Here is a 23984-nt window from a genome sequence, read left to right on the forward strand (position 1 = left end):
TTCCTGATTGATTCCATTGGGTCCGTTTTGCCTTCAAAGAACGCTTTCAATTTCAGTTTACGAAAAAAGCCAGCAAGTTCGCAATGTAGCTTGAACTTGTCAGGTTTCGCTGTTGGTACGAAACCTAAACCCTTTTCTAATACTTGAATTTCCATTGGAGTTAATGTTCTTGCAGACAAATTTGTCACTAACCTCATATTCCGCTCGTCCCCGGCTGTTGGTTGCTCCGGGTGTGGTTCGCTACCGAGTCGTCCTCTTGCCAGGATACTCTGTTGTTGCCTCTCCTTTTGCCTCGGCCTCTCCGGCCGCTCTCTAAAAAAGGCTCTCTATACTGATGCTGAAAGTTAGCCGGGGGCATAAAGCCCGGGTTCCAGCCCATGAAGGGATAAGGTGGCTGTTGGTAGGCATAAGGATGTGGACCCATCCCCATTTGCGGTGGGTACCGTTGGTGATGGTTACCTTGATTGCCTTGCCCACCTCTGTTATTCCTATTGCCACGGTTCCCTCTTCTCTTTGCTTGTTTGAAGGAGCTGCTGCTTGATCCACTACTGTTGGAAGAGTCATCGTCTGAATAATCAGAATTGTTAGCATTGCGTGTTGGTGGAGTAAAGGTTGCAGCAGAATAAGGGTACACCTTTTCGAACTCAAACTTCTTTTGGTCCTTTTGAAGTTTGGTAGCTTTTGATTGCATCAAATTGTCTTTGTACTCATTCATTTCTTTATTTAGTTCATCGAGTCGTTTTTTATAACCAGTAATTGTGGCTTTAAAATGAGATTCAGTCTCTCTGATTTCTACCATTAGGGCTTCGGAGAGTCTTAATGCTGTCTTTATTATTAAGACCATCCAGTCGCGCGTGCAATGCCACGCGATCATGGCCCAGTCCTTTCTGAAAGCAGCATCATTGAGAAAGATGCGAGGGGCGTTTGTTACCAACAGACCTTTAGGTGCTGTGTTGGAGGTCAGATAACCCTTGAGGATTGTGCCGTGAAGGATAGTGCGTATATGGTCTTTCTTTTTCTCTGATAAGTTTTCCCATTCAGTAGTATTGGCTATTGCCTGTGATATGTGTGGATCTGCAAAGATGGTAGCATCTGACATCAGCTCCTCGATTTCAGCCTCAGAGTATGTCAGACCCAGGTTCACCATAGTGAGATATCAATGTAGGGAGATAAAAGGGCAAGCAATGATAAAAAGGTATTATCCTGCTTGGAATAAAAAAACTCTCACAGCTGTGCGCTGCTATGATATATTCCAACAAAGAGAGAGGTAGGGAGAATCAAGGACACTCTCTTAATCCCCGGTTAAATGTACTTCAACAAAAAAAGAGAGGTCTGGTCAGTCATAGGACTGCCACAAAATTGGAGCAAATTATGGAAGAGTAACACACTCACTCAATTTGAGTAGGAAGGCCCTCACACACGACCTAGTCAGTGTCATGCTTCATCATCGGGCCCCACCAAAGAGGCCGAGTGCCTCTTTGGTGTGCTGCGACGCCAGAAAGACTGCGGAGCTGGTTGTGTGAGGAGGGCGTGATGTGAGTGAAATATAATTAAAAGTGCCTAAGAGGGTATCAAAAAAAAGTTTTTAATGAGTGATCCCTAAGACACAGGTAGGTGGTATATATGTGTCTGAATTTACGTGCCAAGGTTGTTAGGGTTTGGTTAAATTCAGCTAAATACCACAGGATTAATTAGTCAGTCAACATGTTTCTGCCATACTAGTGGTATAAATTTACCAAGGCATTCTTCAGGACTATACCCCGGCGGTATGGACACTCTAATAGTCTACCCTAACCTGGGGGCGTGAAAGTGAAAAAAGAAAAGGTGAAAAAAGTGCTTAAAATTAGAAGAGCGGGAAGCTCATTCTAAAGAAAAAAGACCCCAAAGTCAGGGGTATCTCAGCACCTGTGGAGTGAAAATACACAGACAAACACACATAGACATACATATCATTAATATACGCCATTGCGAATTATCATAGTGCTCCATAGATGGTGGCAAACATTGGTGTGCCCACAGTAAACGCTATTTTTAGCACCATCCAAGTAGCCCTTTGGGGATGTTAGCATTAAACTCTGGGAAGTGAAGTGCTAGAGGTGTTTAAAAACTACAGTTGTAGATGTGGGGATAAAAACACGATATGGATTCTCCTTATAGGAGGGATCAATTGACCAAGAGGTCTGTGACCCCCCTAAGATGGTAATTATGGGTGATATCTCACTTTAAAACAGGGCGCTACTTGCACCATGGGTCTCGGGAGGGGGGTTGGAGCGCACCTGGCACATCCTGAAAAGGAAGAGAGTTAAATGACATTGCTTTCAAAGCATTCCGGTACTTAGCTCGTGAAAATCGGGATACCAGTCCTGTCGTTAAAGAACACTCACTCCCTCAGCGCTCACAGCCCGCTTTGAACCTTCAAAGTTCCTCGGAACCGGACCCCGACGATGCAGAGCGGGGCCGGCGAGTGAGTATAAATGCGTTTGTTGTGTTCCAGCGCGTTGTTCCGGGTGGGCGTGTCTCGCTCGGAGCGAGGCTTGGAGCGCACACGCCCAAGTGGGCGGGGCGCGGTCCGTTTCCAAGCAGAGGCTTGGAATCCGGAGACTATTGCTCACCGGCCACGGATGTTATGCCGGTTGGTGACCATCATTAGGGTATAACGTTATAGCGGGAGTGAACAATGAGGGAATACTCCTGCCTTTGGCAAGTGCATAAAAAAGGGGATGGTCTGATTCAGACGTTTTATTGCGGAATTTCATCTCTTTACGATACGTTTTCTGAAATATATTCTAATTGGTAAGTTGATCTGGTCTTTACTTTGAAGACACAGTACATGTATAGATCGTATGGTGAATTATTAGGGGCACAATTCTCACTGCTTTTACTTGAAGTATATATCTACATCTTCACTTTAAAGAGTTTCACTCTTATTGGCATCTTAGACACAAGAGGTGTTGGTTCTCTCTTTTTTCTTTTATTTATTTATTTATTTTATTCTCAAATAGAACTGTTGGTGTTCACTTTGGAGGAGATTTCTTTTGAGCACTCCATCTTGGGTTTTCTGTAAGTTCTCTCTTTTGAGCTTCTTTAGAACTTAAGGATGTATTTTACGTGCTTTTAGCCCTGACGAAGTCATTGGCTGAAGAGCCAGACGAAACACATGTTGGCAGAATCTGTTGGCTATTTGTAATGCTGAAGAACATCTTATGATTTGTACCCGGTGATTGGATTGAATTATGAAATGATAAATTTGGAAAATATATGAACTGGAAAATAAAGAAGACACGGAAACCTTACAATTTGTAAAAGACTTATTGATATGGACATTTGTACTTACTAGCGTTGCTCAGGTTGAGAAGTTGTGTTTGAGCTTTAGGATAGACAATTGTCTGTCTGTTGTTACAACCTTTGGTAGTGGTTGTATCTCTACCTTAGAGCATATGCTAGCTAGATATATAACGAGAAGAGATAATTTTACACTATTTTTCGCATTATTCCCTACTACCAATTTTTTGTGAAGTACCTGTTAACAAATAACCCCACTACAGAAAACAAACTAAGAGAGGAGTGGATGCTGGACCTGGATCCACTGGACTGAGATGATTGGGCAGAGGCGCTGGCTTACCTGCGGGGGGCGCCGATAGCTACTCGACTGCGCATGATTGCATTCAAGTATATACATCGGGTCTACTACACCAGGCAGAGACTGTGGAAGGCAGGCCTAGCGGCGTCTCTGGAGTGCCTACTGTGTGGGCACGCGAAGGGTACTCTTATGTTTACAATATGGCACTGTTTGGCAATCACAAACTTTTGGTGAGGGGTCATGATGTGCCTCTCAGAGGTCCTAGGGTGGGATAGCCCTCCTTAATCAAGATTAGGTAACTTACACATAATGGAGGGTGTCAGAGGTAACCTATATAAACGCCACTTACTATTTGTTGGGGCTCACACTAGCCTAAAGAGAAATTGCAAGATTGTGGAAGGCAAGCGCCCCACCATCACTGTCAGCATGGAAAAAAGGGCTTGTTTCTTATATTGGCATGGAGCAGCCAATCTTAAAGGCTTGGGGGTGCCCGCAGAAGCACTCCAAAATCTGGAGGAGATAGGCTGAATATCGGGCCCCATGCTAGAAACCTGCATTGGGGACACTGGCGATCACTAGGCAATGGAGGGTGTAAGTAGTCTATACACAAATCAATTGGGGGGCAGGGCACTTTGGATTACAAGGGATGCAGAATTGGGGCAGCACACAGGGGAGGGGTTAAAATTGATAACGTTATAATGTTTTATTTTTCATACATATATGATGATGGTAAACGAGTTGTCAACATCAAAATAATATGGTTTGATATGTTGACCGCTTCCACTATTAGGGAGCGCTGAACACAATGTGACTATTGACACAATAAAATGTGTTTATAAAAAACAAGTATCACAATTTAAATGTATATATTCCTGTGCACACTCAATACCTCAATGTATCTAAATCATATAAAGATTATTTTTCCAGAAAAATATAGTAAGGCAGATGAACATTTTGATGTTACTTACTAATACACAGTATCATGGAAATACATGTTTGCACTGATATAACTTTTTCATAGACTATCAAGGCTGAAAACCCCTATCTGTGTTTTCTCCACAAAGATAACGTATTTATTTTCTCGCCAAATGGCTACCAAATTTCAAACTAACATCACAAACTTTTCTGTTGCATGTCGTTTTTTGTGTTTGAAAAGGGTGTCCGTTCGATTGAAGCTTTTCCCACATACATTGCATTCATAAGGTCTTTCACCGGTATGCAATACTTGGTGTCTTTGTAAAGCTCCATGATTACTGAAGCTTTTTCCACATACAGTACAAGGAGGAGGTTTTATGCCAGTATGAATTTTTTCATGCTTCCTAAGATTTGATAATGTTGTAAAGCTTTTTCCACACTGAGAACATGCACGCTTTCCATCTCCTTTATGTAGTCGCTGGAGCCCGCTACGGCTGGTCACTGCATGAATGAGCTCACTTTGAGACGAGGTAGATGGTTTGCATCTTGGCAGTGGATATGACTGGCGTGAAGTAATGTTTTCATTTCTTATTTTACTTGCACATACATTGTATGCTTCCGATCTCGGCTCATGGGATGCTTCTTGATATACAGTGTATTGTGTGAGCTCTTTACAGTCATTTTGCCAAAGCAGAGTGTTCTCCTCTTTCAGTTCAGAATCACTTCTCAGATAGTTAATCCGAGTAGGGTTTAATTTTTCTTTTATATTAGTCACTGGTTTGCAAAGGCTCATTTTATCATTAGACTTCGTTCTGCTGTTTTTTAGGTTTCCTGTAATAATAAAATAAAATTGACAAAGTGAGATTTTTACATGAGACAACATGCACAACAACAATATTTTGACATCAAGGTGTGTGTTCTGCAATGTAAGAGAGCAGATTCTAATGATTTAGTATGAAAAATAAAGGTTAAACTAGCTTAATTACATTGCCGTAGACCTGAGGCCAATAGAATTACTCTGTGTTAGGAGGTGAATAAATGCATTCTTTGCACCAATTGTGCCACTTCTCTCTCATGGTAAGAAAGTATACTGTTTCAGAAGGAATGGTACTCAGATAACATTCATAAAAAATAAACTTCTTCAAATTATTTCAGATTTAGGACTCAAATATAATATGCATTTAATTTGCATTAAGTTTGTGTAGGTAATAGCCCAATGAAAAAAATTAAAATCAAAGAAACATCAGATAAGGATGGTCTGACAGCAAATTAACAGTTTTTCAATACTTGCAATTAATATTGAGTGTACTATAATACAACATCTACACTTCCTTAATGCCCCACACTCAAGAACCTTCTCCTTTGAACCTCTCCTGTGACAGAATAATTTCATCATACCAAGCTAACAAGGTATTAAATCTTTTCTCCTGCTTTATCTTCCTCCACATCTATCTTTAACTACACTCTCTTCAAAAGGTAATGGATTTGAAAATCTATGTCTGCAGAAAAGAAATCTAATATTGTTAGGAAACATAAAACGAGGGTTATAATATGCCAAAGTCTCTACCATGACTTTTAAGGAAAGCTTTGATGTCTTTAATCTAAGACTTGTTTTTACTAATAATACTAAGCAGCCTACCTTCTCAATCCTATTTATTATCTACTTTTAATTAAGTCATAGTGGGAAAACAGATTCTTTTTATATGAACAGGCCATCAAGAAATTCTATTTTCCAGTGAAACAGGGAAGGTGATAGCCGTACCAGAATTAGATAGCAACTGGGGGAGCCCAGGCGACAGAGGGAAAAAAAGGTGGGGGGCACAAAAACAGTGCAAAAAGAAACTAGTTACAAAGGTGGGTGTTGTGAATTCAGAACGGGTAGAAGTATGTGCACTAGGATTTGAGAGATTCTTATGTTGCAAGGGTCCATCAGTTCTGGTCTTGGAAGAACAAGTCTAGGGTTCTTTCTTTTTTTAAGCTGATTGGGTGACTCTGTGATAGTAGAGAGAAAAGTGTTAACTATGCAGATAGGTAACCATGCCCACCAGGTGTGGAAGGAAATAAAGTTGGAAGATTTCCAGTCCAGGAGAATGAATTCAAAAGTAATGGGAAGTAAGAGATCAAGTAAAAGATGTCAAGCTCCAGCAGTATTAGCTCTGTCTGGTCTGCACAGGGGCCACAGATTATGGTGGAAAATTCTTACGTAAGATTCAGTTTTTAAAATGGCATTTAATTGAGATGTGATTTGGTCCCAAAATGGGGAAAGTAATCTACAATAGAAGAACATACGCTCAAGGTCATCTAGGGATTTTTGCAGAACCAGCAGAGATTTGAGTCCGAGAAGTTCAGTTTGTGTTATTTGTTCGGTGACCAGTAAGAGTGGTATATAGCAAGCAGTATGATTGGATAAAGTGCAGAAACTATCTTATTTGATAGAGCAGAGGAGCAAGTCTTCCACTATTATTCTGAAGGAGAAGTCTTCCCATTTGAACTAAAAGTGGGCTCCATTTGATTGGAGGCCCTTTAATAACATTATTTTGTTAGAATTTATTGTTCAGACCACATGTCCCTTAGCTTGCCAAACTGTTCAGAGTTGAGGGGAGAGAGGGTGAATCAAGCTGAGCACGTTTGGCGATTCTGGCTTTGATTTTCAGAAATTCGATGTTTGGCATATCAAAATAGCATTGAAGGGTTGAAAAGGATAGAAGCTCTCTGCCCAAGTAGAGGTTGCAAACAAAGTCCATATCGTTCTCTGCCCAGGACTAGGATATAGAATGATTAGCCTGAGCTTCTAGAGTTTTGTAGTGCCACAGTGATTGCAAGTTTGATTTGTTAATGGGACAAGGAAGTTTTCTATCAATGGATGGATGAGCGAAGACTATAGCAAGCATTATACGTAAAGATTGTTTAATGGGTAAGCGATCCATTGAGAGGAGTGCGTGGAGCAAAAATGGGAAGCAAAGATAATTTTAAATTTTGAGCCAGGTCAGGTAGTCAGAGGAATTAAGCGAGAACCATTGGGCCCCTCGAAATGCAAGATATGCCATCTGGTAGCTGTACCAGTGATGGAAGTTGCAGCCCTCATGTAATTTGGATAGACATTGTTTAAGGGAAATTCTACCTCTTTGATGGGACCATAGAAAGTCAGAGGGAATTTTCTCTATGTTAGAGAAAAGATTATGAGAAAGTTGGACTGGAATCATACAGGAGAGGAAGCTAACTAGAGGAGTCACCATAATTTTGAGCATTTATATATAATCAATCCAACCCGGATCAACGGGGGTAAACAATAGTAATACACAGGAGTCACGTGTGTATCAATTAAAAGCTTTATCGAATGTAATGAATTCATCTCTCGAATTTTGATATGCATTAATATCTTTAGGATGTTATGTTATGTTAATATATATTTATAAAGCACCAAATCACCTACGGTCTCTAAGCGCTAACACATAGACCCAGAACCCCCCTTACTGCCAGGTAATCAAACAAAAGTGGGGAAGCCAGCAAACATGGCGGTCGTGCTGTGAGTGAGCTCCGACCAGCCGATCAAAATCCTGCATCACTATCCTGCCCCTAGACATCTAGGGTGAAGTGGCACATCCTTAAGGGATCACCAAACCTCCGTGTGATCTTCTGGTAGCGGTTGCTGCCGGACATCGGCTCCAGCGGTGCTTGCAGAGATCCGGCGCCGAGGAGCCAACCCGGTAGAGGGTGCCTGGAGATCGGCGCAGCAGCAAAGTGCAGCCGGCGGGGGCGGGGCTTCTGTTTCTCCGGTACCCCAGTGTTGGAGTTGCCCCCGGGGACGGTGGAGCGGAGGGAGGCGGAGTTGCGGCTGCCGTCGGGCGAGCCAAATAGAGGTCGAGGACGCCCGACAGCAGAGTTGGACCTTCGGAGAGGCCCTGCGGGAGGGGCTGCCATTTTGAGGAGCCCCGGGCGCCTGTGAAGGCAGTTGCGGAGGGGTGTCCCCTATCTCCTCGCCGGAGCGGCGTTATCATCGGACGCGGAGCTGTGCTGGGCTACCCCAGTGTGAACTGGTGACGACGGGTCTGTCGGGCCCACCTCGCTAGACAAGTGAGGCCCGGGAGGACGGCAGCCTGATTGTTGTGCCCCGAGAGGCGGACGTGAGAGGCCTGGACCCCGGAGTGGCGCGGTGGGCAGGAGCGGGCCCTCATGGGGCAGTGAGCGCCTTCCTTCCTCTTCCCTCCCCCACCCCCTCAACTACAATTCCTTGGTGGACATTGGCCGCAGCGTTGGGGAAGCTCGGCAACCAGGACTGGCTTCAGTGGTGGTGGAGAGTGGAGGGGCTTTGTGTTTCGGAGGAGGAGGTACCGTGAAATGGTGAACTGGCTGATGCCCTCCGTGCCCAGCCGCCGCGATCTTCACTGTGGGGCGGCGCCTCCGCGGGGGCCCTCCTTTCCTCTGCAGCTGGACCTGCCAACAGAGTGTAAGGGGCCGTGGGCTGGGACTTGAAACTGGTTGGGGCCACTCTCCTGCATTAGTGGCCATCAGTGGAGTGGGGTGCGGCCGCACAGCCCTGGTGCAGCAGTGATTAGGAGATTACCTCTGCGGCCCGCCGCGCTGGACACAGCCCACCTGAGGCTCATAGGACAGCGTCCACTGGATTAGAAGACCTCCTGCCTGGCTCCTTTGCTGCTGGTTGCGGCTAGCCTACGGGGGGAGCTCTATAGATCGGGGTGACCAGGTGCGCCGCGATGACACGGGATCCTGCAGGTGGCGGCCACACCAAGCAGGGCACCATTGATAAGTTTACAGCATGCAGCCCTATAAGGGGGAAGATGTCGGGGTGGCAACTGCAGAAGGACGAGTATAGAGAGCACTTGACCAAAGAAATAGATAACTACCTAGTGTCTAATATAGGGTCAGTAGAATCCCCAGCTACCCTTTGGGAGGCTTTAAAACCCACGCTGCAGGGTATTGATATCTCCTGGTGCGCGGCAGCGCGTAAGTAGCGGCAACGGGACTTGGTGCAACGGGAGGCAGATATGGAGGCACTGGAGCGTAGGGGTCGGGAAGCAGGCGGCGGACCTGCTAGACGACAGCTTTTGTTGGCTCAGCAGCGGTATACCGCGATACTGATGGACGAGGCATGACAGGCCTGGCTAGCCACGCAAAGTCGGGTATATCAGTGGGGGGATAAATCAAGCAAGATGCTCCAACGCTTATGCCAGGGCATTTTACACGCCCAGCCGTTGCCCCAAATATTGGATCCGGAGGGTGTGCCTATTCTTGAGCACTGAGAGTTTTGCGGCATACTATGAGGATCTGTACGCGCCCAAGGAATGCCTTGCGGAAGACGTTATCCAGCGGTTTATTGATGATCTTCCCCCGCGGACCCTCTCGGACGACGTGCGGGAGCAATTAGACAGGCCCTTGTCAGACGATGAACTGGGCGCGGCCCTGGGAGAGCTGAACCCCAGAAAGGCCCCCGGCCCCAATGGCTTTCCGTGCGAATTTATCAGGCGGTTTTTTGTACATCTTCGTCCGGTTGTGGAGGAGGCACGTGAGGGTGGCCTGCTTCCCCCGGATAGTAGGGAAGGAAAGGTGGTAGTTTTTTTAAAACCGGGCAGACCCCCCTGAGAGCCATGCGTCCTACCGCCCTATATCCCTGCTCAATACAGAGGCCAAGGTCCTGGCTAAGGCCCTGGCTAATAGGCTCAAGCCCCATATTAGGGACTTAGTCCATCCCGACCAGGCGGGTTCATGCCTCGGAGGGCGACTTGCCACAATATTAGACGCGCTCATGTCGCGATATCGGCCTAGGAGAGATTGGGGGAGCAGGCGGCGTTATTTTTAGCGGATATGGATAGGGCCTTTGATTCCCTGAAATGGGTATATCGGTTTGCCCTGCTGCGAAGCCTCAATTTTGGCCCGCGCTTCATGGCCTATTTGCAGTTGCTATACACAGACCTCACTGCATCAGTACGAGTGGGGGGAGCAATCTCCCACTCCTTTCGGGTCAGACGGGGCACGCGACAGGGCTGTCCTCTCTCCCCCTACCTCTTCGCGCTCGCCATGGAGCCCTTGGTGGCGTGGGTGCGCATAGATGCCCAACTTAAGGGATTTAGGTGGACGTCGGGCCTCACTGATAAAATAGCACTGTATACCGACGACGTACTGTCCTTCCGTACTGATCTGGATCGGTCGTGACCGCGGCTGATGCATATAAAGTAGATCTTCGGTAAAACCTCAGGACTATATATGAATCCGGGCAAATCGACATTGTGGGTCCTGGGTGGAGAGCGGCAGGTGGGAGTCTGGGCTTCGGGCCTCCAGCTGGCGTCTGGAGGGATGAAATACCTGGGGGTGTACCTGTCGGAAGCGGCAGCCGCCTCAAGAGATCGTAATTTGACCCCGGTATGGGACTGTACACGCGAGGACCTGAAGGTTTGGTCCCGAATGCCTCTGACGATTTATGGCAGGTCGGCCAGCTTTAAAATGGTGGCGCTACCCCGCCTATTGTACCAACTACAAAATCACCCCTACCAGATTTCGCCCCGCTGGTTCCAACAGGTCAGGCGCTAGGTGGGTTTCTGTGGGAGGGGGGAATCGCACGGGTGGCTCTGCGTATGTGTTTCTTATCCTCTTACACTGGGGGGCTGGCTACATCTGATGTTCTTTCCTACTATCAGGCGGCGCACTTACTTGTTCTCAACGAGTGGTGGTATGGTGACAGGGGAGAGCCGGCCTATGCGGTCAAGCGGCACCTGATGGGCTCAGTGTCCTTGCATACGCTGCTCTGGGACGCCATAGGAATCTCCTCTCTAGGGGATGTAATGTCAGGACTTACACTGAAATCCTTCCAGAAACTGCAAGATGAGTATGGGATGCCACGGTCCCAGTTCTTTAAATACCTACAGTTTAGGCACGCATTGACGCCTCACCTTACTGATTTGGGGGCCCTTCCTGATTTTAGTCCGTTAGAGGCTAAGGTGTTTATGGGGGAACTACCTGATAGCAAAATGTGTCGTATTTACCAGACGTTAGTTCACCACTGCTCCACTGACCTACACAGACTTAGGACTGCATGGGGGGGACGTAGGTGACTTGGAGGAAGAGAACTGGGCTGAAGCATTGGCGAGCCCATGGGGGGGGGGGGTGGGGGGCGGCCATTTCCACTCGCCTGCGTCTGGTACAGTTCATATATCTACATCGCACATACTTCACCCGAGAGCGCCTGTGGAGGGCGGGAATGATTGGCTCCCCTGATTGTCTCCGCTGTGGGTCAGATGAGGGTACACTTTTGCATACTGTCTGGGGGTTCTCGGCGCTGCATAGATTTTGGGGAGGGGTATTTGCCTGTTTGGCCGAGGTGTTGGCATGGAAGCTCCCGCGCACGCCGAGATTGGCTCTGCTGCATGTGATGGAAGGGATTGGGGGTAATAGATACAAGCGCCACCTGTTATTGCTGGGCCTTACAATGGCAAAGAGAGACATAGCCAGGGCGTGGAAGGCACCTCGAGCTCCGCCATTGACTGCATGGAAAAATGGTATGGACTTTTGCATGGGACTCGAGCTGCCTATATTTATAGCTAGGGGATGCCCCCGTAAACATTTTAAGATTTGGAAGAGATGGGCGGACTATCGCGGGTTGGACTTGGACCCGCTGCCGGAGGGGGCTGCCCCCCGACAATTTGACAGGTGGATGGTTGGTGGGAAGGATAGAGTGTTTCGACGGACTTGGTATGCTCCTTCAGGATTTCTTATTGTTATCAGTGGCAGCATCAACGCAAATGGGGGAGAGGAAGGGGGGATTGTTAATTTCTCTATAAAAGTCTAAGATGTTATTGCAGATTTATTGATGTGTGCAGTAGACTCCGGTAGCCGGAGCTATGCAATATATGTGATCTATGACAAATAAAATCTGTTTAAAAAAAAAAACAAAAACAAAAAAAGTGGGGAAGCTTATCCAAATGCCTCAATGAACAAGAAGGTCTTCAACTTCCTCCCAAAAGGACGAAGCGTAGCTTCTCCACGTAGGTTCTCCGGTCACTTATTTCAGAGTGTGGGAATTACCATGAGAAAGAACGCCCTCCCAACGTAGCTCTGTGGAAGCGTGGACAGGTCAGCAAATTTCTCCTGGATGAGCGGAGACACCGACTAGGAGTGTACGGCTTCAGTCGATCTTTTATATAGCTGGGAGCTGCTCCATACTGAGCCTTGTGTGCAATACACAGGCCCCTAAACCTGACCATATGCTTAATTGGGAGCTAATGTAGTTGTTGTGGCAGGGGTGTGGCGCTAGTTCTTCTTGGCAGCTTAAAAATCAATTGTGCCATGTCATTTAGTGTCACCTGGAGTTCCCCCAGGAGTTTCTCGTGGAGCCCAATATAAACTGCGTTGCCATAATTCAAAAGTGATAGGATTAGTGCGGACACAATGGTACGCATGGTGGAAAATGACAGCAGGGGAACCAATTCCCTAAATTGTCTCATCAAATTCGGGCAGCTCCCCACAACCGCCGCTACCTGACTGTTCATTGTTAGCTTAGTATCTAAGCTGATGCCCAAGCTCTTCCCAACTGGCACCGATATCGGAGTGGTGTCAGGCTCTTGAGGCCAGAAATGGCTAGACCATTGATTAGCCCTTGTGCCAAGGACCAGCACCTCTGTCTTGTCTGGATTTACCTTGAGCGAGTTATGGGTCATCCAGTAACATAGTGAACCGGAGGATATTCTGTACATTCAGCTGCGCCTGGGCAGAATTGTCGATACACACAATTAGCTGGGTATCGTTGGCGTAATTAAATACCTGACAGTCCAGTTTTGCCAGTGCTTCTGAAAAGCAATGGTGATAATGCTGAGCCCTGCGGCACCCCACATGGCAGAGCGCCGTACCTGGATATACAATCACCCAATTGGACTTTTTGAGACCGATCATCCAGGAAGGAGATAATCCACTTGAGGACTGTTCCAGTCACTACCAGCTGTCCAGTAGTGCATGTTCACTGTTTCGAATGCGGCTGAGAGGTCCAATAAGATCAATGCAGAGGGGCTTTTCTTGTCCGTAGTAAGCATTAGCTCATCTAGCACCGAAACCATCACCAGCTCAGTGCTGTTATGAGCCCTAAACCCGGCCTGCTGGGCATGCAGCAACTGGTGATCTTCCAGGAAGAACGAGAACACTGGAAGCACGTGTTGTTCAAGAAACTTAGCCAAGAAAGGAAGCCTCGAAATAGGTCTAAAGTTCCTTAAATTCTTAGTGTCTGCCCCTGGTTTCTTCAATAGAGGAATCACCATTGATTCTTTGAACTTGTGTGGGACTTCCCCTGTAGTCAAGGACAGGTTCAATAGGGACAGCACCTCTAGCCCAATTACAGGAAGGCCCATTTTGAGCACTCCAGGAGGGCCGGGATCCTTTGGTGACCCCGATTTAACTTTAGCTGTTATATAGGCTAGATCATTGGGGTCAAGGGTAGGGGAGACCAAGAGTGTACCACCCTTAAAGTCTGGTAGGTCTAAAACTGGAAAAGGACAGGGGATCAGGCGGGTCCTACCTATTTCCCTAATGATGTCTTGGACCTTAGCTCGGAAGAAATCTTGTATTTTCTCACATTCATCCTGACTAATGACCGCCCTATGTTCTTTCTTATGGCTCAGCTCTTTCAATACTCTGAAAGTCTCTTTTTGGATGTTTATAGCCTCCTTGATCTTTAATTCATAATATACAAATTTAGTTGTGATAATTAGATCGTTATAGGAGGCTAGTTTTAGTTTATATTTCTCATAATCTTCTGTGTCATATCGCATCCGCCACTTCCTTTCACATTGGCGAAGGGCCTGTTTTTCACATCTTAATTCTTCTGAGTACCATGGTGCAACCTTAGTTCTGCTCATTATTCTTTCCCTCCGAACAGGGGCCACAATATCTACAGCAGTCCTCAGCCAGTGAGTGAGTTTCTTGTACTCCTGGTCCGGGTCACTGGACTGAGTCCCTGAGTGGGCTGTTTCACATAGTGCAGCCCTTAGGCTGGTGTCCTCTATCTTACGCCAGTTCCGTACTGTTCTCCACACTGGAGGTAGGTAGGCTGGTTTACTTTGTACCGGATTTTCAAAATTGATTGGATAATGGTCGGACCAGCTACAAGGTCTGCACTCTGTCAATGACGCGGCTGAGGATGTAGTCCAGATGAGGTCTTAAGTATTGCCCTTCTCATGGGTAGGGTTCACCACAATTTGATTCAACCCCAACATGGTCATGGCCTCTAACCCCCTGGCCACGTAATCGCTAGGCTTCAGATCCCAATGGTAGTTAAAATCCCCTACCACAAGGATCTGCTTGTACCTTGAGCAGAGGTCGCTCATCACTTCATGAAACAGACCATTGAACAATGGGGTTGACTGCGCTGGGCGGTATACCACCACCACTATTAAACAAGAGGAGTTGAGCTCTAGTTTGATCCCTAGGACTTCAGCCCCATCAATACTTTCCTCAATTATCTTCTTGGCAGTCATAGCCCTACGGGAAAACACTGCAACCCCTCCCCCCTTTCTGGTCCACTGTCGATTATAGGTCAGGATGTCATAGCCAGGGGGAAGGGAGGCCACTATAACAGGCCCCGGGTTGCCCTCTAGCCATGTCTCTGTTAGGGCGAGGATATCGGGCCTCTCCTCCTGGGGCAGTGAAAAAGTTTCTAAGTTATGTTTGTGGAGGGACTGAGTGTTTAGCAGAGTGGCTCTTCAGCTAAGGAAGTCATCCGACCCTATGTCTCTAATCCTATGGCCCTGCATAGCACTCCTTTGTACATCCCCCCTCTCCCGGTAGGAGCTTATCAGCTAGCAGATTGTATGAAAGGAGCTTCCTTGCTAACGGTTCCGAGAGGGTGGTTGAATGGACTGGGTGATTCAATTCAAGGAGCTTTCCTCTTGATAACACCTGTTTTTGACCAGTCTCCTGGTCCCGTTCGGACTCAGACAGGCGCAGCCGGGCTTTCCTTAAGCGCACCTTTGGCACGCCAGCGGCGCGTCCGCGCCGCGCCCTGCTTTATGCGCATGTGAGTGGCTCCCTGGCGCGCGTCAGAGGGAAGCATCGACTAAGGAGAGCGCCGAGGAACCTACCAGAACTGGCAGTCACCTCTATCCGGTAAGTTCTAGCCCAATGAGCTGCAATGATGACCTCCGGAGCCTTCTTGATGATAAATGAGTTTGTGAGGACAGAGACACGGATACGTGTCTTAACTAACGGGGCCAGAGAGCAACTGCCTGTCATGGAATCTGGCGGGCAGATTCCATGACATAGCAGAGCTCTCAGAATGCGTCACCACACATCTCCCCTTTTTCAAGCAAAAATCAAATAAACAATATTACAGCAAGTAGATAATAATATGCATTTACATTTATAATTCAAGAAGAAACTAAATACTGGCTTTCCTCCCTTCTAAAAGAAATTGAAATTAATCACAAACAAAATCTTCTAATTTTCTGAGAGTAAATTTTGTGCGCAAACTCTTTCTCACATTTTCTTCTTCAGTTCTTTCATTATTTACATTAGAAAAATTATCAGAAGACTTGGAATTACAAGAACCAGCACTTTGGTCAACTGCTAAACGAGAAACATTCCACTAATTTCCATCAGATAGCTTTGCAGCGTTCCTTCTTAAATCTACAATTTGTAGTGGAGCTTTAAATTCAGAACATCCTTTCCCAACAAGACAAGGGTTTTTGACTCGCACCCAATTTCCTAACTCCAATTTTGTTTTTACAACATCTTTAACAATTCTTTTGGCGCTAGAAACATCTGAATTATATTTAGCTACACCACATGCATTGCTAATATCTACATTTTTGTTAAGATCAGAAAACATCCAAAAAGGACATAAATCAGTAGCAGCTTTTCTTCCTCGCATTAATTCAAACGGAGTTGTAGTTGTGACACTGTGAGGTGTTGTCCTGTAACTCCAAATTAACTCCTTCAAAGCAAAATTCCACATTCATGTTGCTTTTTAAAGTAGACTGAATACATTCAACCAAAACTCTATTGAATCGTTCCACTTTGCCATTGCTTTGTGGACTATACAAAGGTGTTTTAATGTGTTACATTTCCCTAAAAATAGTTGCATCTCACTGGAAATGAATTGCACACCATTATCAGTAAGTATTTCATTTGGAATACCTTCTCTTGCAAACACATCTTTAAAAAATTCGATAACATTTGTTGTTGTTGGTTCCATCACACCTCTAACCTCAACCCATCTTGAAAGATGATCAATTAAGACAATCACAATATCTCATGTGGTTGGGTAAAATATGATATGGCCCTAAGAAATCTACCCCAACTCGCTGCCAAGCTCTTTTAGGACAAACGGTGGGACAATCAACTTCCTTTTCTGTTTTTAAGACTTTGTCGCTGATCATACATTTTCTACAATCACGTATATACAAATCAATTTCATGGTCCATTTTTGGCCACCAAAAATGTTCCCTTATTTTCCTCTTTGTTGAAGTAGCACCTAAATGACCAGAATGTGCTAAATTTATGATTCGCTCATGAAAACATGAAGGAGGGATAAGCGTATCACCTCGCATTAGCTTATTGCATTTTAATGACAATTCATCAGATATATTCCAAAAACTTTGGAGCTTTTCATCCAAACTCTTTTCTTTCGGCCAACCTGAAGTCACCATTTTTAAAAGTTGCTTTAAAATAGTATCATTTTGCAATTCTTAAATCCACTCATTTTTATTTTTACAAATGCTAAAATCACCGATAAAGGCGATAAAGCACTCCTCTTTTTCTGACTCCCAATCATCACACTCAACAATAGGAAGTCTTGAGAGACAATCTGCTCTAGAATTTTTTCTTCCTGGGATGCATTCTACAGAGAAACAAAAATTCTAGTAACCTTGCTGAGAGTCTGGCTATACGTGCATTAGTGTGTTTTAACTTTTTGCCTGATAAAATTTCTACTAAAGGACGATGGTCTATCCTTAATACAAATGGTCTCCCCCACAAATAAGCTCTGAATTTTTCCACACTCGACACGCACGCCAATAATTCCTTTTCTATAACGGAATATTTCCATTCGGGAGGACGGAAAGTCCTAGATGCAAAACCCACCGTAGTTTCATGTTTATTATTAAATTGAGTTAAAACTGCACCTAAACCATATTCGGAAGCATCAACAGTCACACAAGTTTTTCTCCCTTCCACAAATGGTTGCAGTGCAGGCGCTGAAGTGATATCTTTCTTAATCTGTTCAAATGTCTGTTGGCAAATTTCAGACCAACCAAATCTTTCTCCTTTCTTGAGCAAAACTTTAAAACACTCAATGATGCTTGCAAAATTACGCATAAATTTAGCATAAAATTCACACAATCCTAGGAAGGACAATAGCTGGTCTCTATTCTGAGGCGCAAAGGCATCTACAATACTTTTTACTAGACTTGGTCTAGGGTTGATCCCTTCCTCAGTAAACAAGTGTCCAAGATATTCGATTTCTTTTGTTTTGAAGATGCCTTTATCTTTCCTTAAAGTTACACCTCTTTTTTCTAAAGTTCCTAAAACATCAATCAATGCAAGATCATGTTCATTTTCAGTGTTAGCAAATATCAAGATGACATCTTGGAAAATTGCTACATGATTATTGCCAATGAACATATCTGTCATAAGTCTTTGGAATACTGCCGCAGCAGATGCAATGCCGAAAGGCATACGGCAAAATTGAAAAACTCCATCTGGAGTTACAAAAGCAGTTAGGTGTCTAGAATTTTCTTCTAACTCAACTTGGTGGTAAGCTGCCCTTAGATCCAGCTTGCTAAACCATTTAGCTGACCCTACTTTAGTTATTAAATCTTCTATTCTGGGCAGAGGATAATTGTCCACCCAAATGGCCTCATTTACGCTTCTCATATCAACACACATGCGTAATTCCCCATTCTTTTTCTTCGCCAGAACAATCGGGAACAACCACAAGGTTCCATCTGTTTTTTCAATAATGCCCTGTGAACACATATCATTAAGCATGGTAGAAAGGTCACTCCTCACACTTAATGGTATGTTCCGTAATTTATGCTTTACCGGAACAACATCACTTTTGACTTTAATACATAACTGAAATCTGAAATTTTGCCCAGTTTGTCATTAAAAACCTTTGAAAATGTCTTCTCCCAATACTTGTCTTCATTGGTTATCAAACCTACTTTCTTTTTCTCGAACGAGATGGGTTGTTCTAAACCTGGCCTAATTGTAATGCCAAATTCAGCTTGGTGAATGAGACCTAGTACATTTATCCCTTTTCTTGCAACATAAACTTTACCATATATTGATTCATTCAAAATTTGTATGTTAGACCAAAAAAAACCAATGAGATCTACTCTGCTTCCCTCAAACGTTACCGTGGAAATATCTGGAGGAAGTAAAATTTTTATCATGCCAATTCTTTTCAAATATTTCTTTTGAAATAATGGTTATGCGTGCGCCAGTGTCAACCAATAATTGTATAGCATGACCTTCAATTGAGACATTAGGATTTGGGTCAATCACAAGTTCTTCATCAGTAGAATTGACACACCTTACACCTAAAAGTAATTCTTGATTACGTTCGAGATTTTCCTCATCAAAATTATTTCCAAAATCATTTAAAACACACTTAACATTAAAAGGTTTGCCAGTTCTACACATTTTCATATAATGGCCAAATTTTCCACATTTTTTACATTGTTGTCCAATAGCTGGACCGAATTTAAATGAAGAAACATGAGAAGGTGAACCACATCTAAAACAAAATGTTCTTTGAAATTGTTGACTACTGGAGTTAGGCTTGACGAAGGGTTTATTTTTGAAGCTTTACTGCAGATTTTTTGCAAAATTTGGTTTGTTAATCACTGCTCCAGAAATTGATGTTTTGGCTAGAGAATCCTCCAATACTTTAGCGTCAATAGAAGAACCTTCAATGCTTTTTGCTAAATCTATGGCTTTATCAAAAGTAGGGTTTTTGCAAGCTAGTAGTCGTTGTTGGATGTTTTTAGAGTGGTATCTAGCTACTAGTTGGTCGCGTATCAATTCTCCAGTAAAATTGTCAAAATCACATTTGGATGTCAACATCTTTAGTACCGTGACTTAAGTGTCTATACTCTAGTTAGGTTGTTGAGCTCTTGTGAAAAATATGTACCTATGTACAACCATGTTCTTAGTTTTTGTGAAATATTTATCTAGTTGTGCAACAGCTGTTTCAAATTCATCTAAATCTTCATTTTCTGCGGGTACATGTTAAGGTAAGTGGTCAAAGACATTTTGCCCTTCCACTCCCAAATGATAGTACATTACATTTTTTCGTCTCTCCGGTCTGAATTTCATAGCATCAATGGCACCTAAATAAGCTTTAAATGATCTTAACCATAAGTTCCACTCCAAGGGTGGATCACCTGGTTCTCGCAGGAAAGGTGCTGGAGCTTGCACACTTTGCATGTCGTCCATACAAACTCAAAATTGGTGTTTGGCTGTAGATTAAAAGGAAAAGTGTGCAAATCGCTGATGTAATTTGCACTTAAACTTTTTTTTCCCTTTAATTCTTAAATAAGTTTGATTTGAGTTATTTCTGAAATGTGCAGATCACTGTTGAACAACGCTGAATTTGAAAAAGGCTTGAATTTATTTCTTTAACCTTTTCATTTGTGACTCATTACATTTCTTTGCCCAAAGTTGTCCCAGCATGCAATGGGTAGAGAGAAACTGTCTTCTATTATCACAGCATTGTGTTTCCCATGAAGCACTGGGAGTTGCTGGCTGCGTGACGATGTGGCTGCTCGGGACCGATTGAGTCAGAACTTCTGTTGCGTTTTTAATCTTTTTTTTTTTTTTAAAAGATCAAAATTCACGTTAGTAAACTCTTCTTGCCAAATGTAAATTGGACCGTTGTGAGACCGTCTCTGTACGAAGACTCGCGCTGTGCTCGCGCTGCCCACAAAGTCTGTAATCAAGAGCTCGCGCTGCTGCCGCTCACAAAATTCACGTTCACTGACTCGCGCTGCCTGTAGCGTACAGTGTTTAAAAGGCAGAAGCGAGTTTCAAATGTCAAATAAAAATTATTGTCAATCTGCTTGACTTCCGATGCGCAAACATAAAATAAAAGGAAGGATCTCACCGGTTTCTCTGGCCCCCTTTTTAAACTTCCAACTTCAAGTGAGCCAGTAACAAGATTTTCTTTTTCCGTGTTCTTTCAGGATGAACTCAGCTCTCTTCTCGTTCAGATTGTCCCCTTGTTCGTTCCGATCGTCGCCAAAATGCTATGATGACCTCCGGAGCCTTCTTGATGATAAATGAGTTTATTGAGGACAGAGACACGGATACGTGTCTTAACTAACGGGGCCAGAGAGCAACTGCCTGTCATGGAAATCTGGCGGGGCAGATTCCATGACATAGCAGAGCTCTCAGAAGGCGTCACCACATGAGCCTAGTGGCAATAGTTAATTTCAAGTGGCAGCGGGTACTTTGTACATAGCAGCAATACAATTTAAAAGTTAGAAATCCTTCCTTTTTAAAAATGAATCCCTTGTTAAACAAAATTCCCCAAAGGTGAAAATACAGAGGCAGCATATTATTTTAGACCGGATTCAAAGTCGAGCGCGTCCGCGCCACGCCCTGCTTTATGCGCATGTGAGTGACTCCCTAGGGCGTGTCAGAGAGAAGCGCCGACTATGGAGAGCACCAAGGGACCTGCCCGAACTGTCAGTCACCTCTCTCCGGTAAGTTCTAGCCCAAAGAGCCTAGTGGCAATAGTTAATTTCAAATGGCAGCGGGTACTTTGTACATAGCAGCAATACAATTTAAAACATAGAATTTGTTCCTTTTTAAAAATGAATCCCCCGTTAAAACAAAATTCCCCAAATGTGCAAATACAGGGACAGCAAAGTATTTTAGACCGGATTCAAAGGATTTGTATATTACAGGTATTTGATCTTGTACAAAAATATATACGACTTTGTTTTGTCGGTGGAGTCATGGCCTTTTTGTAATTGTTTTTTCATTGTATGAATAAGAAGTATCATACGAATTTTTCTATATGTTTTAATTTTTTCAGCCCTGATTAAGTCCGCAAGGAAGAAACGCATTGGCTCTGTGGATTGTTTGTTTTGATCCACAAAAGAATAGAAATAAATCAAGAGTTTTTCATTGAGCCACGTGACTCCGGTGTATTACTATTGTTTACTACCATTGATTTGGGTTGGCTTGATTATATACATTGCAGATACAAGTGATTATGCTTTGATATTACTGATGTTGGAAACATTATGTAAGAAATTGATGAAGATTACTATGATATAGTATTGATTACTAAGGATAATATATTTCCAGATAACAGACACTCCTGCTTTATATGTGTTAATCTTTTTGAGAGTACCTCAGTCACTGATGTGACTTTTAGTTTTCTTGGGTGGCTGCTCCAGCATTTTATAGCCCTTGTGGTAAGAACCAAGCCGCTTAAGCACCTAAGGGCCACGAACACCTGGTTTAATATAGAATATAGATCAAAGTGAGCACGACTTTTCCAGGTCATTAAATCAAATGATATACCCCTGTAAGATCATTAGGGAAACTCTTTAAACATGGTGACAAAGATCCCAATAAATTCTGGTCTTTGGTTTCACATGATGGTGCTACAGTTGAACCATTGATCGAGAATCATATTGCAGTAGAGGATTGGCATACCTACTTCAAACGACTTCATTCTGAAGTCATCATCACCCTTGTACCTCTTCTAGTCTAATTGTTCTTTGATGATAACTTAATTGATCTAGGGGAAATACAAACTCTATTGTTGCAATTGTGCGGCATAAAGCGACATTCCGGGTAATTTTTTTCTTTTTTACAGGAGAATAATAGTTGGGCTGAATACATCAGGCTCCTTTCCAAAGCCATAGCCAGTGGTCCTCCAATTCTTCTGTCCTGGAAGGGAGGTGATACCAATATATAAGAATGGCGACAGGAATAATCCAATTAACTATAGGCCTATCGGTCTCATCGACTCAGTCCAGAAGGTCGTCTCTCGAGTTCTGTTGTTGAAGATCCAGGACTGGAAAGACTAGCAGTGTATATTGTCACCCTTACAAGCTGGTTTTAGGCATAGGATAAGCACCATTTATCAGTTTTTACGCTTCCCTCTTTTATATTGGAAAGTGGTGGTCATTCAGAAAGGGAGTCTTAATGTCGCTTTCATTGATCTGAAATCTGCATTTGACCTAGTTCCAAGAGCAAATCTTTGGTGTGTGTTGTGTGATATGGATATGCCCTTTGAGATTCTAAGTTTTGTGGTCCGACTGCATGAGGATAACAGTGTCAGAGTTAGGTGGGGGAGGAATCAAGGGCAGCTTACAGAACCGTTCAGTGTGTCCAAGGGTGTTCACCAAAGATGTGTTCTGGCCTTAACCCTTTTTCCTTCTATCTGAATGATGTTGTCTAGTTTCTTGCATCTAAACCTGTATATGCTCAGTCTCTAAATAAAGAGAAAATGTTGACACACCTATTTGCTGATGCCACCCTTTTGGTGTCAAAAACCCTGGGTGGCCCACAGTTGCTATTGAACCAGTTTGAAGTCTTTTGTGTCATGCGGGTCTTGAGATAAATACACTAAAAAGTATATGGCAAACAAGCACCATAAAGCAGATAGGGGGAAGCGCACCCTGGGTGGGGTTTCCCTAGAGAGGGTAGATACGTATCCCAATCTGGGTATCACATAGTCAGATAGGATGTCCTGAAAACAGCACATTACCAAGATGTCTCTTAAACTTAGACAAACAGTAAGAGCACACACTGAACCTCAACCAGCAAACTTGTTGCTCCAGCGCTCAAAATGGACAATCTTAAAATGCGGGGAGGAGCATTGTATGGGGGGTGGGGAACTCTGGGGCTTTGAAAGACGTGATGAACAAGCCAGTATAGAACATAAGTTCCTGAGGAACCTGGTGAATGCTCCCTCAAGCACACCGTTACTACCATTAAAGCTGGATATGGGCAGGAGATCAACTGTCCGTAAGGGCACACTGTGTCCCACTGCTGCTTTGGTGGCAAATCACGTTTACGCCTTAATTATCCTTCTATGCCTTGGCTTTTCAAGAGGTAATTACTGTTGACAAATCTAAAAACTTTGCATTGCTTTGGAACTAAAATCTTTGCTGGCTGACATTGGTTTGCCTGAGATTTTGGACCATACAACCGTTCCAACAAACTTTCAGGTGAAAGCTCGCTATTGGAAGTGGGTTAGTCATCTTGGGTATAGATCTATGACAGGAGGTCGTTTGACGAACAATTTCCTGGATTTTCAATCAGACTGTGTATTTTATGACTAGCTTGACAGAATTTATGTTCCTAATGAAAGGAAATTGTACATACAGTTCAGGAGGAGTACCCATCCTCTCCATGTGTTTGCAAGTAAAGAGATCTGCGTCCAAATGTTGCCCTTGCTGCACAGAAGTGTCTGAGACAGTTGCCCATGTATTGTTTGTATGCCCAGCTTTCAGGATTCCTCTGGAAA

At 44.0% G+C, this 23984-nt stretch overlaps 1 protein-coding gene across 2 annotated transcripts in view; it reads right to left on the bottom strand.

Moving 5' to 3' along the window:
• Positions 1–3743: 3743 nt before the first annotated feature.
• Positions 3744–23984, bottom strand: part of LOC147732762 (uncharacterized) — a 485555-nt gene continuing 465314 nt past the window's right edge. The window contains exon 7 of one of the 2 annotated variants that reach the window (XM_086957326.1): positions 3744–5326. In XM_086957326.1, the coding sequence (XP_086813452.1) occupies positions 4683–5326 (644 nt within the window). In that variant the 3' untranslated portion in view covers positions 3744–4682. The remainder of the gene's footprint in view (positions 5327–23984) is intronic. The other variant, XM_086957327.1, reaches the window with a different exon arrangement.

This window comes from Lissotriton vulgaris, chromosome 2_1, assembly GCF_964263255.1.
Source record: "Lissotriton vulgaris chromosome 2_1, aLisVul1.2, whole genome shotgun sequence".
NCBI classification, from domain to species: Eukaryota; Metazoa; Chordata; class Amphibia; order Caudata; family Salamandridae; genus Lissotriton; species Lissotriton vulgaris.